At 37.6% G+C, this 19,099-nt stretch overlaps 2 protein-coding genes and 1 long non-coding RNA gene across 3 annotated transcripts; all 3 read left to right on the top strand.

Moving 5' to 3' along the window:
• The first annotated feature begins 387 nt into the window (after positions 1-387).
• LOC145219025 (uncharacterized) lies at positions 388-5,646 on the top strand. Its single transcript, XR_013857808.1, has 5 exons — positions 388-1,034; positions 1,292-1,420; positions 1,972-3,946; positions 4,399-5,095; positions 5,339-5,646. It is a non-coding gene; the product is annotated as an uncharacterized LOC145219025 (long non-coding RNA).
• Positions 5,647-10,477: 4,831 nt separating this feature from the next.
• LOC145218950 (uncharacterized) lies at positions 10,478-13,333 on the top strand. Its single transcript, XM_080086367.1, has one exon. It carries the CDS (start codon positions 11,242-11,244, stop codon positions 13,312-13,314), a length of 2,073 nt encoding a protein of 690 aa, XP_079942493.1. The 5' UTR covers positions 10,478-11,241; the 3' UTR covers positions 13,315-13,333.
• Positions 13,334-13,345: 12 nt separating this feature from the next.
• LOC145218967 (uncharacterized) lies at positions 13,346-15,325 on the top strand. The gene is made up of 5 exons (XM_080086388.1): positions 13,346-13,532; positions 13,601-13,760; positions 13,838-14,069; positions 14,316-14,496; positions 14,985-15,325. The coding sequence occupies exons 1-5, from the start codon at positions 13,346-13,348 to the stop codon at positions 15,209-15,211; spliced, it is 987 nt and encodes a 328-aa protein (XP_079942514.1). The 3' UTR covers positions 15,212-15,325.
• The last annotated feature ends 3,774 nt before the right edge of the window (positions 15,326-19,099 follow it).

Below are 19,099 nucleotides of genomic sequence, written 5' to 3'. Positions count from 1 at the left end.
GTCATACTTCTACATTTCTTGTCGTGTTGTCTATCGTTTGATAAACTTTGGTCAACATTTTAGTTGTTTATGGTCGACTATGGACTGTTGGTGTCATTTTCTCTTTTAACTTCAACATTGCACGACAACAGTAGGATAGATTGGACAGAAGATTTTTCCATGTAGGGTGGTTCTGGATTTCGTTTTGTTACCCTACCGCATATCACTTGTCAAAATATTTCCCAAGTTCTGAAGTTAATAAATTACGTTAAAAAATGTTTTGGTTATTGTGGTTATCGTAACTTCTGTATCTCTGATTGACTCATGGTTTGTTATGTTTCAGGTTACCATAGAGCAGTGGTTCCTTACCTTTTTTAATATGCCAAACCCACACGACTTTCTGCAAGCTTTCGTCGAACCCCAATATGATACAGATTTGCAACCCACAAAAATGACATTAAGTGTAATAAACGAAAGACGAAACAGAAAAGAGAAGTAAACGAAATTTAATGGCTCTTTTGTTGTTGCTTTCCATCGACAATTCTAGTGACTTTGTTTCCTAACGGCAAACTCTAAGATCAGTTTCACGTTAACCAGAAAAGATGATGCTTGCTCACACGGGCAAGTGCTCACGAATAGCGAAAGAACGTCAAGGGCAAATTCAGCGATTCGCGGAAATCCCTCCTTTTGACGACACCCATATATGTGAAGATTTCTTGCATTGAAAGTCTGCTTTTTAATCCCGTTCCTGAAGCTTATAATGATGTTATCAATGTATGTTTACGTCTGCGGTTATTATATCGAAGGCATATGGTTCAGATATCCGTTCTGGATATTGAATGCTCTGCTGCTTATGAGCTCATCTTAACGTGGAAGTTGGCAAAGTTGTCAAAATAGCGGATCAAATTCCCAAGCGGATTAGAGTTAATCCAAAATTTTCAGCTAGTGGTTGCTACGAAAAAACATTTTTGTCGACTTTAGAGGTAACTGGTTTGACGGATTTGATTTGTCACTCGATAACATCTCACGATTTAAATATCAACCTCTCTATACTGGTAAGTGAGAAATGGTTGTAAACTTTAACTAAAAAATATTTTTACAGTTTTGCTTTAGCTTTTCAGCGCATAGGAAAGAAAAAATGTGTCAACCAAATAACAATTAGTTTTTTCCCCATGCTACATTGTAGTTGGCAACCAAAATTATCGAGTTGAGTATGTTTCGCTTTACGGCTTTACATAACACATTTTTGAAAACTTGAATAACAAATAACAACAAGCCGTATAATTTTGTATGTTTTTATGACTTTTTGTAGCCCCGCGGATCACTAAACATCTTCGTCAACTGTCTACACAAAATAAACAGTTTGGAATTTCGCCATTGTAAGATCGAAACTGAAGACATTCAGCATCTTGCTAAAGGAATCTCAAACCTAAACAATCCAGTAAGCAAGTAGAACCAAACCAATGATTAATTACTGTTAGAAAAAAATTCAAACACATTAGTTTTTCACCCAAAGTTTGAAAGTTAAAAAATGTTTTTTAGAAACATTTTAGCTGTTTTACAAAAGTTCAAAGCTAGAAAGTAAAATTCCCAGATTACTGGAAGTACTTTATCTGGTCTTTTTTTACTACTTACGTAAATATAGGACAACATGATGTTGTAAAGCAAATGTGGACAAAACCGTTTGGGTGAACGCTTTCTACTAATTTGTCCTTTTTTATCGTAACTAATTCGCATGAGCACATGTGTTTTCGCTTTTTTTGTGTGTTAGTAGATTGAAATGGTGTGTATATGAAATCATTAAATGTATCGGATGGCCAACTTTCGAGTTTTTATTCAGAAATTTAAATTTTACCAAAGTAGGGTAAAAATCGTGCTTCATGATTATTGAACACAGCAATTTCAAATGAAGGCGCTGAAACGGGTTCGTAAACTTTAATGCTGACCATATTACAAATTACCATTGGTTCAAATTATACCATTGCTTTACAGATACAAAAAATATCTTTGAACAGCAGTTCGCTTCAATGCCAAGACGTAGAAGCATTTGCAAACTGTATACATAATATTGATCAGCTCTTGTTGGGATTGTGACATCACGCGAAAGCATTGTTGCATTGTCCTCGGCGATCAGCATACGACCGAATCCAGTAAGAATCGTGTTTTGCACCAGATACCCAACGTATAAGAAACCTGTTCATTTCACCTATGCTAGGTAAATGTGCTTATTTTTGCCAACAAGCAAGCATATTGAAATTGAGAAAAAATTTAAATAATATATCAATAAATTCCCAAACTCTCTTAGTTAATAAAACGTTTATGAAAACTTTTAATTTTACTACCAGCTATTTTCCAAATTAGATAGGGTAGTATCTGCCAGCAATTCGTGAAGATGTTAGGTCATCGTTGATTTCGATTTATCCAAGTGACAAGACTTTATTTAACCAGTAGTCAATTTTCAAGTGTAAAACTAGAACTTAGACACATTGCAGTCAATGGTGATAACCCCAAAAGGTATACTTTTAGCAAACTAACTTTTGCTGACAAAACACTGTATTACAACTGTAGCTTTAGCAGTTTTATTACAAACATCTGAAACAGGTATGCCACTGCCGAGTCGCTCGACCTGTGCGAAACCATGACGGAAAAACACATATCTCGGGCATCGTTTAATTCATCGAAGAAGAAGTTGTAAATATTTTACCTGCCAAATTGCTTCACAAAATGCTCAGGATAAGATACTTCAGGTCAAACTCGGTGGTAACAACGGCTGCATATAACTACTGTGACCACAAACGCATGTACCGCCTCCATGTCAACACTAAGCTTCACGTGGTGTAAGACAACTTCCGAGTGATCTGTTATTAGGGGCTTAATCCGTTTTGGTTATCGTACTTAACCAAGAGCATGTTCCACACACGCACACACAAATAGGCCACTCCCAGGGACATGGCCTTGTCCAAGGCTATAAACAATTTGCAAAGCATCGTTTTTTCTGAGATAATAGTAAAAAGTCGGTCAATTCACCATAACGCACGAGCTCCCCGATTATGGATCTGACACAAGTTTCTAAAACCAAATCCGGCAGATTTGCTCCTTATAAACAGAAAACCAAAACAAGTTACGATGTCCAACGTCGGCATAAGATTGTCGATACTCATTTGTTAATATATTCCATACCGACAGCGAAAAGTCGAACTTTTGCTGCACGCCTATGGATATTTTCACATAACAGAACAACAGCTCTGGCCCTTCAAATGCTTGTCGGTCGACGCCGCTCGTGATGACGTGAGACCAAACTTTCAACAACAATTTTTCTTTTATCAAGTCCCAAATTTTGTACTGATGTTAACTCAGATGCATCCGTAAAATAGCAGATGAATGGTGTCTATTGACCAGTACAGATTAACGAGATGCGGTTTAGTATATAGATGGCACAATGCAGTGCACAAACTGCTGTTATCACACTGCAAGGCCCTTTAGATTTGTTGCACTCATTACAGTAATCATCAAAGTGTCGCAACAACAGGTGACCCGTAAACGATTTTTAAGACGATGGGTTTCCCCAGGTACAAAAATCTGTGGTATCACTTGCCCGCTGCTCTGACTTTGATGTATTTGAGGTTGAGACAGACGATTTTAACAAAAATTAGTTACCAATTCTTGCATTAATTGTGCTGGGATAGTCAGTATTCCCTAATTCGTGAATTTGCTGCCTTTTAAGAATGTATAACTTCAATACGGCAAAAATCTTTAATATTTGTTGTACGGCAAAAATCTTTAATATTTGATATTTGTTGTATAAATAAAGCCGTTAACATACAATTACTGCAAAGATGGACAAATTGGAGCTGGCGTGCAATCCGATTAGTGGTGGTGGATCGAAAGTCTTAGCTACTTGCATAGACTTTATTGACCGACCTGGACCAAAGCCTTGTCATTGGCCATCAGTAATCGGACCAAGCCGGTAATTTTGTGAGGTTTTTTTTGTAAATGCATTGCGCTTCTTGGTCTAAGTCCAAATAGAGTCTATATTTAGAAGTTTGCTGATTAGAGTGCTGCAATGCTGGTTTCAACCCTTTCATTGCTGAAATATTTGTCTTAAAATTCTGCGTTTGCAGACTTCAAAGTTTTTGTCTTTGTACCCTCATCCAGTGACATGATTTGCCCCAACATATTCTTGCAAGTTAAAATTCTTCTCCAAAAACCTTTAATAAGTATGCTGCCAAGTACCCAAATATAATAGTATGACTTTCAATGCACTTTGTTTATCGGGAGAGCTACAAAACGATTTTTTGTCGTTTACGATTTAGTTTGTTTGAATTTCTTGTACGAATATTCGTTTTGTTTTGATGTTTATTGAAAACACCAACATAATTGACATATAAAGGTTAACATTTTTGGACATTTACTTTTCAGATGGAAAGATTATTCCTCGAGTGGAATCAAGTAAAAGATGACGGAGCGAAATATTTAGCAACTTGCATACACAACATTGATGAACTTTATCTCCAAAACTGTTTCATAAATGATAGTGGTATAATCAAATTGTCATCAGCCATCTACAAAAGGCCATACCCGGTACGCCAAAGTTGAAAGTCGTACTTGGCGTTTTGGTTTGGGTTCGCGTAGGTTTCAGAAAATTGTCAAAATTAGACCGGAGCTTCAACTCTGCTAAACTCAAATACAGGTCTCGTGACTCAACTGTTTAAGATGCGTAATCGCTCTGTTGTGTGAAGTCTAATGGTACGCCCAGTTACTTGGCTTTACTAGTAAACCTAGCTTTAAAGTGCTTTATTCTTTAACAATCGCACTCGGTAAGATAATACTACAATATACAATTTGTTTGAATTTCATTCGTGTATGTCTCGCTCCCAACACGTTTGCACAACAATTATGTATTTGATACTTCATCGTATCTTCATGTCTTGCTAGATGAAATATTTTGATGTGGGAAAAAATTTGTTTGGTAACGAAGGCGGTGAGCACTTTGCGACTTGTTTGTACAATATAAAAGATTAATCTGGTAGCCTGCCATAATTATGAAAAATATGGTAGCCTGTCTGATGATGTGATGAAAATTCTTGAACCCAAACTGGAGTTGCTGAAACACCGAGTAAGTTTTTTAACTTTTTTATTTTAATTACCGTTGTGTGCTTTGACTTTTTTGTAATTCGCTATTTCCATAAAAATGTGTAAGTAGTTTGCCAATGTTTTTTTGCTGAATCATGTAGTGCGGATTGTCATGCGCCATAATTAGTTTGCACTATGTTTGATCAGAACACTATTATTTATTTATTTATTAAATGTGCACCAAGCTAAAATGCTGTGTTGTGTGTAAAATGCTGTGCTTTGTTAGGACGGCTACGAGTTTATCGAAACTACGTCCTTAGTCGTTGGATCCGAGGGAGCAACACTTAAGATTAGAGGATGTACTGTTGATATTTCGCAAAACTCACTTTATGTTACGGAAGCCGTAGCAGAACGGTAAACAAAATTTGTGTCAGTAAACTAAAGTTAATCACCTTTAATGTCGCTTAGGGCCAATTCACTCCAATTCTTTAATGCGAACCTAATCATTTGAAATTCAAAAAATATATTTCGATCACTTTACCAACAAGCTACATCTCGGAAATTCCACAACAGATTGTGGTATGTTTTAATTTTAATATTATTTTTGGTTTAAGTGTTTTTTATTAACTTTGTTATTACACTTTAGTTAAAAGAAAGTGTTGATGGTTTTAAGTGAAAGGATATTGAAACCGTTTATTATAAGGATGATTTGAAGCACAAGTTCAATACAACTCATTTTACTTGGCAAGAACCGTGTGTTGTAAACGTCCTAGCGATTTTTTTATAAAAATAGTTAAAAAATTTTACAGGTATGTTTTAGAAAAAATAAAGGATTATTTTTGGGCCAAATGGGCCAATACTAAAATTTTAAAATGTAAGCTTGACCACGAGTCTATTTCTGAGGAATCAAAGAAGCAGTTGTTATATGTTTCTATATGTGACATTTCTGCTGTTCATTTATTAAATTCTAACTACCTGAGAAAAAAAGTACACCAAGGATCATTTAACCTTAGGTATGAAAAACCATGCACAATCCGAAACACGGTTGTTAGTTCTCCAATTTTTGTAACAAGACCCAATTTTGAGCCCAGTACCAGAAACCATAGCAGTGGCACAAACATATTTGTAAAGTTTAGTAGTAAGATTATCACCAGTTAAACTTGGCGACACCACGACATTTGGGATCAAATTGGGTAACAATGTACTGATTTCAGTGGTTCAATATTTTATTATTTTTGATAGAATTTGGTTAAATGCCCTGCAAGTTTGTCGCGCGTACTGATTTTTTGGAAGCCCGGTGCAATCGCATTTTTGCACCTCTTAAAATATAGTTATCCTGCCCCTCGAAGCTCGAATGTTTCGTCCAGCCATTCCACGACTACACCTCAACGACCCCATGACCATTTCGCCCCCTCGTTTAGAGTTATGTCTATAGCACATCCACACGAACATTGCTTAGACAAAACATTTCATTTCTATCTTGGTTGAAAAATTAACTATCTACAACCCATGTTTAATTTAGTTTGAAGATTCGGAGCCGTCAGAATATTCCGGTCCGGCTGTCAAACGTCGGAGAACGGATTCGTATGAGAAGCGCGACGAGTAAAACATCTTCTAAGAAGGCACAGTCTTCCAGGAACTTTTGCATTTGCAAATATTATAACCTAAACTAGATATACAAGTCTTGATATTTCACTCTTAATAAAGCATTTGGGGTTTAGAGCACATTAACACATACCAGGACAGTATATTAATTTAAACTACTTGGGCAAAAACAGCACGAAAAGACACGGCCATGAATCAAACGTTGGTCAGGAACTGTCATTTGAACTTGTTGAGAGTTAAGGTTATTTTTATGCGTATACATACACCAAACGTTTTAGATAACAGCATGTTATCAAAAGTTATTTTGCTTAATGTTTGTTTCCTCTTTATATTTGGAATAAAACGAAACACGTGAATAGGTATAAGAAGACCGGGCATAATTCGGACACGGGGATACCCAAGTCGTATTTATGTAGGAGGTAGAAGTGACTCTGAAAAATTGTTCATGTGCTTAAGCTGTGTGATGTTTGCTGTGATCGAATGCTGTTTTCGTGCGGGATTTGCACTAGAGCTAATCAAAAGACATATCTACAGTATAACGCCTTTATCCGGATTGTATATAAAACTCCTTTTGTTTAGTTTACAGTTTTTCCACCCTCCTTTCTAGTGTTACCAGACATTATCTTGGCAAGGGACGGTGGTATTTGTTTAATTTGTGGTTTAGCGGTTAACCTTAGCATAAATCTCGCAAAATCGCGCACACTACATTATTTGGTGCAGCTGGAGTGAAGAAAGCTTGCAAAAACTGCTCTTTGTCGTGGATATTTTAACTTTAGAAGGGCTTGAGCTCCAGCTTTACGCCAAAACGAAACTTGCTAATGTTTACTTCACAAGGGAACTTAAGAAAGGGCTACAAGGTTCAAATGTCACTGAATACTCTGTGCATCCAGGTAATTGTCCAATCTTATTACCTCCCACGAGCAAAACAACACCCGACAGTTCGTTTTCCTTTGTTGTTAGCTTTCCGAAGCCCAACAGAATTGGTTTTTATTCGGCAAAACACCCTGCATCCGTCACAAATTCATCTACAACATAGGCCAGTGGTTCTCAAACTGTGCGTCGCGACGGTTCAATTTTCCAAGGGCGTCGCAGAATATTTCCGTGTTGTGAACGTCCTAGCGATTTTTTTTATTAAAAATTATTCAAAAATTTTTACAGGTATGTTTTAGAAAAAATAAAGGATTATTTTTGGGCCAAAACTAAAATTTTAAAATGTAAGCTTGACCACAAGTCTATTTCTGAGGAATAAAAAAAGCGGTTGTTATATGTTTCTATATGTGACATTTCTGCTGTTCAGTTATTAAATTCTAACTACCTAAGAAAAGAAGTACACCAAGAATCATTTAACATTAGGTACGAAAAAGATGCACAATCCCAAACACGGCTGTTAGTTCTCAAATTTTTTTTCAGTTCGGAAACGGCATCATTTAAAATAAAGAGTCCTGTCGGGTTTGACTGCGATCCATCGACACTGGACTTATTTGAAATTTGTACAAAACCACTCTATGAATTTTAAATAGGAATTTACCAAAATGACCCCGAAGAGATAGACGACAAATTCAAAATTTAATCGAATCAACTGACTGGGTTGTCTATGGAAAAGGAGCTGCCTTTTGGTGTTGCGATTGAAACATCGCTCAAACAATGATTTTTAACCTGTGAGTTGCAATCCGAAAGTAAAACTTTTAAGTGAAAAGCAATAAAAAAGTAACTATCCTTAACCAATTTCATGTTTCGATATTTAAATCCCGGCCTATTATAACAGAACGACATAAAAATAATGATTTTAAATACTTTGTTACCTGCCTGACCCTTGCCTATGGTCAAATTTTAATCTACTTATTGCGATAAAAACGATGGAAATGTTTGGGGGTCGTCAGTTGCATCGGGTTTCTAAAACAGGTCGTCGGGTGAAAAAGATTGAAAACCACTGTTGGTTCCCAAGCTTTTGTAACAAGACCCAATTTTGAGCCCAGTACCAGAAACCATAGCAGTGGCGCAAACATATTTGTAAAGTTTAGTAGTAAGATTATCACCAGTTAAACTTGGCGACACCACGACATTTGGGATCAAATTGGGTAACAATGTACTGATTTCAGTGGTTCAATATTTTATTATTTTTGATAAAATTTGGTTAAATGCCCTGCAAGTTTGTCGCGCGTACTGATTTTTTGTAAGCCCGGTGCAATCGCATTTTTGCACCTCTTAAAATATAGTTATCCTGCCCCTCGAAGCTCGAATGTTTCGTCCAGCCATTCCACGACTACACCTCAACGACCCCATGACATTTTTTATCAACCCATATATTGACCACTTCGCCCCCTGCGTTTAGAGTTATGTCTATAGCACATCCACACGAACATTGCTTAGACAAAACATTTCATTTCTATCTTGGTTGAAAAATTAACTATCTACAACCCATGTTTAATTTAGTTTGAAGATTCGGAGCCGTCAGAATATTCCGGTCCGGCTGTCAAACGTCGGAGAACGGATTCGTATGAGAAGCGCGACGAATAAAACATCTTCTAAGAAGGCACAGTCTTCAAGGAACTTTTGCATTTGCAAATATTATAACCTAAACTAGATATACAAGTCTTGATATTTCACTCTTAATAAAGCATTTGGGATTTAGAGCACATTAACACATACCAGGACAGTATATTAATTTAAACTACTTGGGCAAAAACAGCACGAAAAGACACGGCCATGAATCAAACGTTGGTCAGGAACTGTCGTTGGAACTTGTTGAGAGTTAAGGTTATTTTTATGCGTATACATACACCAAACGTTTTAGATAACAGCATGTTATCAAAAGTTATTTTGCTTAATGTTTGTTTCCTCTTTATATTTGGAATAAAACGAAACACGTGAATAGGTATAAGAAGACCGGGCATAATTCGGACACGGGGATACCCAAGTCGTATTTATGTAGGAGGTAGAAGTGACTCTGAAAAATTGTTCATGTGCTTAAGCTGTGTGATGTTTGCTGTGATCGAATGCTGTTTTCGTGCGGGATTTGCACTAGAGCTAATCAAAAGACATATCTACAGTTTAACGCCTTTATCCGGATTATATATAAAACTCCTTTTGTTTAGTTTACAGTTTTTCCACCCTCCTTTCTAGTGTTACCAGACATTTATCTTGGCAAGGGACGGTGGTATTTGTTTAATTTGTGGTTTAGCGGTTAACCTTAGCATAAATCTCGCAAAATCGCGCACACTACATTATTTGGTGCAGCTGGAGTGAAGAAAGCTTGCAAAAACTGCTCTTTGTCATGGATATTTTAACTTTAGAAGGGCTTGAGCTCCAGCTTTACGCCAAAACGAAACTTGCTAATGTTTACTTCACAAGGGAACTTAAGAAAGGGCTACAACCCAGTCAGAAATTATCTACCTTTTATGTGCGGCCGTCAGCCCTTCACACACGTTTATCAACTGCTTATCTACCTCACGGCCAATAATCGGCTCCCCCTAACAATGACCGTACATGTTAGCAAGGTTGACCTGTGGTGTTTCCATACTTGGCCCTTACTCGACAAAAACATATACCGAGTATGCCCGAAGTTGTATGGCGAACTGGTGCCTATGTTTATGTTAGGATTTGTCAAGTCCGGCCATTCTTCGATTATGTGTACCACGACTTCGCTAGATTTTACATGCAAAATACCCAGTACGTAGATTGTTTTAAAGCAGGGTCCTAAGGGTTCGCAATCAATGTGTTAAGATGCATTTCTTTTTAGGACACGGAATCGTAATTGGAAGTCAATAAAAGTGTTTAAAAAATGGTAGCCTAAAGTAGGCTAATGTTGTGACCTTTTTCGATATTACATCATTTTAAAAGCGAAACGCTAAACACTGTATTAAAAGAAACTTTGGAAGGGTGAATTTAAAAATGTGAAACATAAATAAAGGGTAGCGTATACGCCTAGCCTACATAAAAACAAATGTTTTCAAAGACAGCACTTGTGCGCTATGGCCTGCTTTTCGGTCTAAAAGCTTTGATGTGTTTTGCCAGAATGTTATTACCAGCCCAATATTTAATAAGCAGGAGTTAGAATCGGCTTTTAACGGACGATCCCCGCTGTGCTAATGGAATCCCACCATTGTGTGATACTGACACGTCGATCAATCACTTAGCAGCATAGCCTCCCTTTGGGCGACGCAGTTTTACTCAAAAAACTGGTTGGCGCCTTCAATGCTGCGCTGTGATTGGTCAACAACAAAAAAGACAAAGGCGAAAACCTGACAATGCGGTGCGAGTGCGACACGAGGCGCTTGCAATGGCAGTAGGCAGAATTTTAAAGCGTGCTTTGTAGCTAGACTTGTGCTTTTGTGTTAAACTATGTATGTACCTCTTGCAGGCAGGAATAGAAACGAGCATCACAGAATATTTGTTACATGTACTTAGTTGTTCTTTATTGCTTTTGATAGATTGTAAGTTTTTAGAAAGCTTGTTGAGGTACAAGCTACTTGTAGATGTATTTATACTTGTTTGGTATTGGTTTACTGTTTGTTTGTTTTTTAAATTGGACGCAATCCATTTTAGGCCGTTAAATACTAAATAAATATTGTTAATTAAGAAAACATGGCTCCTCGGAAAGGTACCCAGTATAAACAATTTAGCGCTCTTAAAAGAACACAGAAATGGAGAAGAAAAGCAAAAAGACGCAACACTTGTTTAACCATGCAGTCTGTTTACACCGAAGATGCAGCTGTAGTATGTAATGAAGAAACAAATGTACAGCGGTTGTCTGAAACTGATGACATACAAAACACTGCATCCAGTGGCAGCTTTTCCTGTAATGACTTTGTCTTAAATGAGCCAGAAAGAATAATTTGTAAGAATTCGGATCATGCCAGTACTATTGAGCAATCATTAACTGATGCAATTCGTCACTGGGCAATTAATGAGCCAAATCTATCTAAAAGTGCTGTTTCAAATCTTCTTAAGCTTATGAACACTTTTTATAATGAATTACCAACTAGTTACAGCACCTTGCTACCCCACCCAAATCTGTGTTATGAAACAATGGGCACTGCTGGAGAGTATGTTCATTTTACAAATTGGACTTCAAGTCTTAAATCCATTATCAAGTCAACCGTTGGTTCTTCTTCTACAGTAGCCAAGTATTTTTTGTTGATAAATATTGATGGTCTTCCATTGTTCAATTCATCTCCTAATTTTAAACTATATCCAATTTTGGTTACTGTTTTGAATGTACAAATGCGGCCATTATGTGCTGGAATATACTGCAGTAATAAGTCGCTAAATCGAGAGATGCCTGATCCAGAGATTTTTTTGGACTTGTTTTTAAAAGATATAAAATGTTTGCAAACCAATCCATTTTTTAATGAAATGTTTACATTTGAGATGGGAAATAGTGGCATATACATTTGTGATGCACCCGCAAGGTCTGGACTTAAATTAATTAAGTCACACTGTGGGTACTACAGTTGTGAAAGATGTGATGTTAAAGGGGATTATTGTGACAATCGTGTATGTATGCCATCAACAAACGGCAACAAGCGAACAGATTACAGTTTCATGCTTCATGTCGACTCAAACCACCATAGGGGTGTTTCAGTCTTGTCGAATTTTAATGTTGACATGGTATCTGGGTTTGTGTTGGATTACATGCACTTGGCATGTCTTGGAGTAATGAGAAGATTGTTACTATGGTGGCGGGGTGTCCCAAAACAACTCCAAGCCCGAGTATCATCTACAGCTATAAAGAAAATATCTGAAGCAATTGAAGAATTTAAACATTATATCCCTGTAGAATTTAATAGAAAATTAAGGCCCATGTCTGATTTGCTTTATTGGAAAGCAATGGAGTTTAGGATGTTTTTGTTGTATATTGGCTTGGTTATTTTAAAAAACAAGGATATCTTGTCATCTGAGCGCTACCTCAATTTCTTAAGTTTTGCTGTTGCTATGAGATACTTGTTAACAACTGAACTAACAAGTAAGGATGTGAAAGATTGTACTTGTCTTTTGAAAGATTTTGTTTTAAAGTGTTGCCAGTTGTATGGGAAATCTTTTGTTAGTTATAATGTGCATAGCCTAATTCATTTACCTGAAGATTATGAAAAGTATGGTTCGTTGGAAAATGTAAATTGCTTTGTTTTTGAAAGCTATTTGGGAGCTTTAAAAAATAGTGTAAAATCTGGCTTTAAACCATTGCAGCAAGTTGCACGGTTTGTGTTTTATGAAAACCAAAATGTCATTGATTGTTTCAATAAGTGTCAGTCAAGTTCAATTACTAAACCTGTAAAGGCTGTAATACGAACTTGCAATATAACAAATTGCCCTTATAATGACAATGCTGTTGCTTATTTGAAAATGTTTGTGTTCCCTGACAATAAATTTACTATTAAACGTAACACACAAGCTGATTCTACCATTTTGTACAGAAATGAGGTGTACAATGTTTGTGACATTTTTAAAGTTGATTCTTGTGTGTATTTTGTGGTTCAACAGTATACCCGTAATCGTCCATTTTTTGCCATGCCTGTTAATTCCAAAATGGTTGGAGTGTTTAAAGTTTCTGGTTTGCAGAAATCCTACTTGTTTCTGAAGGTATCTAGTGAAATGAAAAAGTGTTTTCTTTTGCCCTATAAGAAAAAGTTTGTTGCATCTGTTTTAATACATTGCTAACTTGTTTTAAATCTGCAGAAAAAAACAAAACATGAAACAGTTTGTATGTGTTAAATTTTGTGATGGGTCTAATGACATAGTACCCAAACAGTGGCTGGTAGGGACAAGTGAGTGCAGATGGCCCAACGATGTCACCAACATGCAATCACTTGTTCAGAAACAAGCCATGCCTGCAGCAGATTGGACAACCTGTCCTTGTTCCATAATATGTCAAGCAAGTAAGTAAAAAACTACATTAGTACTGTATTGATTTGGTCACAATCATGACAAGTGTTGTCAATTGTAGATACATATGAGCGATGTGTGAAAAAAAGCTATTCAAAACAACAAGTAGTAGATTCTTCAACAGAAGAATGTTCAAGTGAGGAAGGAGACGTCCAAGGTTCAGCACCCAAAGTGAATAAGCAGATGATCCCCCCACTTATACGCACCGACACAGCACAGAGGTTCATTACAGCTTATAATTTACTTTTCATTACTGTTGTCCACTCCTAGAGTAACGAGTTATTGTTTTATTACATAGGGCAACTTTTAAGAGACCTCTTTCACCAAGAAAGCGTACAGATCCAGGACCCACCCTACACCAAGTAGCCACTACCTTGACGATGATATTCGATAAACTTAACAGGATGGATTCCAAACTGGAAACACTTTTGGACCTTATAAAAGAAAAGGATACATGCCTCAAAGAACTGTGGATGCCAGAACCTGCAGATAATGAAAAAGGCCTAATGGATATTATCACACAGATGAAAGTAAGTAATATTATAAATGTGCAAAGTTTACATACTAAAATAGGCTCATTTTCGGAGATAGTGTTGAGCTTAAAGTTTATAGTATTAGAAGAAATAATGCTGAAGTTACTGTTTAATGATTATGGTATTCTAGTTGTTATGTTAGGTAACTTAAATGTGTTGTTTATTTTAAAAACAAAAACAAATTCTTATGGTGCACTAAATGTGATTGCAAATTGGTCTAATTCCTTTTCTTATGTGTTTCAGGATAAATCTAGATTGGCCAAAGTCATTGAAATGGATGGTCTTCGCGGCACTTTTCGAAATTTTTTAAAGATTTTTATGACCAAAAATCTTGCCCTACAATTTTCATGGAGTGGTTTGGGGCCTGGAAGACAGCAGACAAAAAAAAGCTTCAAAAGGCATGCATTGTTGGCTTTCTTTTCAGGTAAGACACGTTTTTGGCTTTTTTACAATGTTGGCATATGGCAGGGTGCACAACCGTCCCATACGGCCGCAGAGACGAGTTTGTGGGCCGGCCGTGAACACGTTTCATAAAATATGCGTACTGGAGTATTATTAACATTGTAGTCATATGCGTCAGACTTTTGTATGCCTATTGTGTGCACACAATGCGAAAAATAGGTACCTTTTGCTTTACAATATAGATTATGACGTCATAAACAGTTCTTCAGATTAGATCACGCAGCTAAATTTGTGCAACAAGTCAAAAATTAATCTGTGCTTTTCAGGCGCCATTAGTTGGGATATATGTGAGAAAAACCTATATACTTAGTAATAAAACAAAAACAAGCAAACACTTGGCGGCCGTTGGTGAAATAAGGAACTGCGATGCGGCCGTCGTAGCGAAAAGGTTGTGCACCTCAGGCGTAGGGACACAGTGTTACCTTTGTTTCAAATTACTTATTTCTTCAGATGTTCTGCAATACACGCAACACCAAAAGGCGACACATGATGAAATCGGTTCGGCTGTGAAAAAAGTTTTTAACGGCGTGACAGACTGGGATGGCGGTCGTGCGTTGCGAGCAAAGGGTTACAAATCGCAAGACCCCCAGATGATCCAATCTGATAAACTTCCAGCTACAGCCGATGGCGAAGCGGACGGCAGTTTAACCGATCCTTGTTTGTCAGACGTTGAGTAAGCGTAATCCTCACACTCGTTCGTTCGTTTCAATTTCGTTTCTACTTCGCGTATTCCTCACAATTGTTCGCTCGTTTCAATTTCGTTTTTACTTTAAATAAAAGCCAAACAGTAACACCGATGTGAATGGCTGACTGGGCGATATACGGATAAGCAGCCTCGGCCATGCTAGGGGCAGGTTAGTTTATGTTAGGGTCAGGTTAGTTTAAGTGGGGCTCAACAACGTAAGAAGTAAGGGGCTGTCAGGTATGTGCCAGACATGGATATAATGTCTGGCCGTACGTACGGAACGTAGGTGGACCAAACATAATCCTGAGGTACGCCCCATGTATGGGGGTGTTTCAATGTCAACCATTAGCCATACATTCATATAAGGTTGAGAGACACGGTTGTCATGTTTGCACCAGCAAGCCATACGTACTTGGACACGGCCCGGACATAAATTTTTGCCTGGGAAGGTTCAATGTCACTGAATACTGCAGGTAATTGCATCCAGGTAATTGTCCAATCTTATTACCTCCCACGAGCAAAACAACACTCGACAGTTCGTTTTCCTTTGTTGTTAGCTTTCCGAAGCCCAACAAAATTAGTTTTTATTCGGCAAAACACCCTGCATCCGTCACAAATTCCTCTACAACATAGGCCAGTGGTTCTCAAACTGTGCGTCGCGACGCCCTGGTGCGTCGCAGAATATTTCCGTTTCGTGGCTGAACGGAGTTTATCTCATAAAAATGAGGTTTTAGTGCGGTAGACGTACATCTACGTCCAAATACTCTTTGCGTAGAGTGCGGATTGACGTAAATTTACCTCAAAAGTTTTTGATCAAAAATGCGGTTGCCTTTAATGTACATCGATACCAAACAGTACAAGCAGCAAGTGCGTGATAGGCTCGTGTCTGGGGCGAAGCTTGGCGGGCATTAAACTTGATTATGTGAACGGGTCTTGCTTCATAGCAGTGTAACACAGCCGTCTTTTCTAGCAAAGGCTTGAGGTAGTTATAACGTATAATTGTTAGCAAACTCTGAAGTAATTATTGTGCACGAGTTGCAGCAGTAATTTTTTGTGCATCAGTTTATATTGTGCGTAAGTTGAAACATTACTTTCATTGTATTTCGTATTGAATTAGGGCCTTGCAGCATATAAGACAAAGCAATTGTGCGCAATAATTAAAACAATTAACAACAGCCCGCACGTGATTGCCGGGTGCACTGAAAGTATTGGGTGCAGTTTTATAACTTTGCCGAAAAACAGTCAGGATAAAATTGTTTGCTAAGTTGTGTTTAATAGATTTAAATTAATTGTTTATTGATGAGTTTCCTCACTGACTTTTATTTGCTGGTGCTTCGCAAGCCCAGAAAACTTATCCAGAGGTTTCGCAACCAAAAAAAGTTTGAGAACCACTCATAGGCTGTGATCACCATATTTGTTTAATGTCTGTTGACAAAATAATTTCTGACGTAGGAGTGAACGTCAAAGAGACAATTTAGTTTTTATTTACAGAGTGGGCGGTGGCGGGAAGCACGGTGTCGGTCACCGTGGATATTTTGATTTGTTTGTAGCGGTATCGTACGAAACATCGTAAAATCTGGGAACATTTTTACTTTTAAACATGGTACTGGCGACAAAAGCAACAAAACGTACCGAATCTGCAACCTGTTTTAATTAGTGTCTTGTTTATGACCTCAAACACACAATTGTTGTCATTGAGTGTATGGCCATTATTGTGTACAATGCGATTGTACTGTAGTAAATAGTTATTTTGATGATACAAGAGCAACAACATGACGAAACGTTTTCCAAGCGTTGCTAAACCAATAATAACGTTAAAGCAAAGAGTTTCAAATGAATATTATTTCCAAACAAATTGAAGAAGGTTGGATTCTATTTTCTTTTGGTGCTCGTGTGGTTGTACGCATTGGTGACGTCAGTTGGTGCTCGTGTGGTTGTACGCATTGGTGACGTCACTGTATATGACGTCATAATTTACGTCCGCCACATTGCATTTTTGTAAAACTCGGCGCCTATGACAGGCACTACATATGGACTGCTGTCGCCTTGCCACACGTTTTGAGAATACCTGGAAACTATTTAATCGACTTCCTATTTTGACGGTATGTTTGTTTGATTGTATGTAATTGAAGCACAGCAACCTTTCGCATGTATAGGCCCAACCCATTTTAACAATTATGACATAAGTATAGATGGTGTAATTGTTGTGAAAGCAATAACGCAAACACTTGCCTTGCATGTAAGGCGAGGATTAATTGCCATGAAGCTAACACATTATTAGCATTACGGTGATTATAACTTAGTTTCCTTTCATACAGTGTATTTGTCACAATCGAGACTTTGTGAAAGGGTTGGGACCATGGGCGTCCGCAGGAAAAAACACGGGGGAAGGCAAACTATCGTCACATCGCCGTTCAATAAACGGTATTTCGGAACAAAAATCATCTGACAGTGATACTCTTTCTTGCCAATCCCAATGTAGCAAAGTATTGCAATAAACCAGGGGTGTCCAACGCGTGCCAAAAGTGGCACGTAGAGCATTTAAAAATGGCACGCGAGCTTCTACACGTTTAGATAGTAAACATTTGTCACGCAATTAAATTTGTTTCTATTGATTCTTCTTGGCCTTTATTCTAACCTCTGTAAAGATTACCAGTGGTAAAGTTACACAACCCACTAATTAAATTGTTCGTTTTCAACAAAATTTAAAGCCTTCTTGCCATAGGCGTAGAGCTTAAAAAAAACGCCAGGGGTGCGACTTTTGATCAATAGCGCCGATACCTTCTGTGTTTTAGCCTGTAGTTTCTGTCGCATTATATTGTAAATGGTCACTTTGTGGTTGGGGTCTTTGCTGTGCGTCCAATAACGTATGCACATACCGAAAGGACGATTTGCCGAATCAGTCATTTTAACAACGATTTAGTTTTTAAAGAATTGGTCACGTTTCAAATATAGCTGACCGAAACTTAAGTCATCTTGAATCCAGTTTGGGCCGTTGCAGTGCTTGGCAAACGGACATTGAACGCGGCTTAAGAATCGGTAATGCAAACGTACATAACAACATCTAAAAGCGGCTATAAAGTATAAAACCCATTGCATTGTTTAATGTTGGCACGTGGAATTTATTAACAAAAAAATTATAATTATTTTTATATCAGAAAGTTGTTGCGCCACATAATGCTAAAACGTTAGTGAACGTGCCATGTTTATGTCGCAATAAAATGCCCGTTTATTTCGAAACAATTGTAATTTTTGCGTTTCAACCGATGTCTGTTCAATTAATTACGTGACAACAAACGCACTTGTGTTTAGTTGGAAAAACATTTGAAACGACGTAACTTGAACAAAGATAAGTTTTTGACGCACACAAAGTACTGCAGTGCCCCATATTTTTCTAACCGTTTAGTAGGGTTCTACATACCCTATTGGCCAAATATTCGGATTGAGCCTGTGCCGTTAAGACGTTTAAGACATGGTTTGGAGAAAGTACCGAAGGCTGGCACGCGAGTATATTTTGAAACCAAAATTGGCACGGCGGTGTGTTCGAGTTGGACACCCCTGCAAAAAACACAATATTAAATATTACTGAAATATTTGGTAGGTTGGCAAACGATTTTTAACGGAGGTAGAATTTACATACACGATATCAGATGTAACAACAGACACAGTGAAGGTATCTCACATAATGGCTTTTTGACACATCCATCAATGACGTAATAAAAACGCGCCCCCTCTTGCCCCCCGCTGCGGACGCCAATGGTTGGGACCGTATCTGATTTCAAAAGCACTTATTTCAGTTAAAATATTATTTTACGCAGAAAACCGATATATGCTCCCAAAACTATTCTGTACTGCTCATTGGACGATGAAATTACTCAAA

Source organism: Phallusia mammillata, chromosome 3, assembly GCF_965637545.1.
Source record: "Phallusia mammillata chromosome 3, kaPhaMamm4.hap1.1, whole genome shotgun sequence".
NCBI classification, from domain to species: Eukaryota; Metazoa; Chordata; class Ascidiacea; order Phlebobranchia; family Ascidiidae; genus Phallusia; species Phallusia mammillata.
This window is presented reverse-complemented; position numbering and strand designations above follow the sequence as displayed.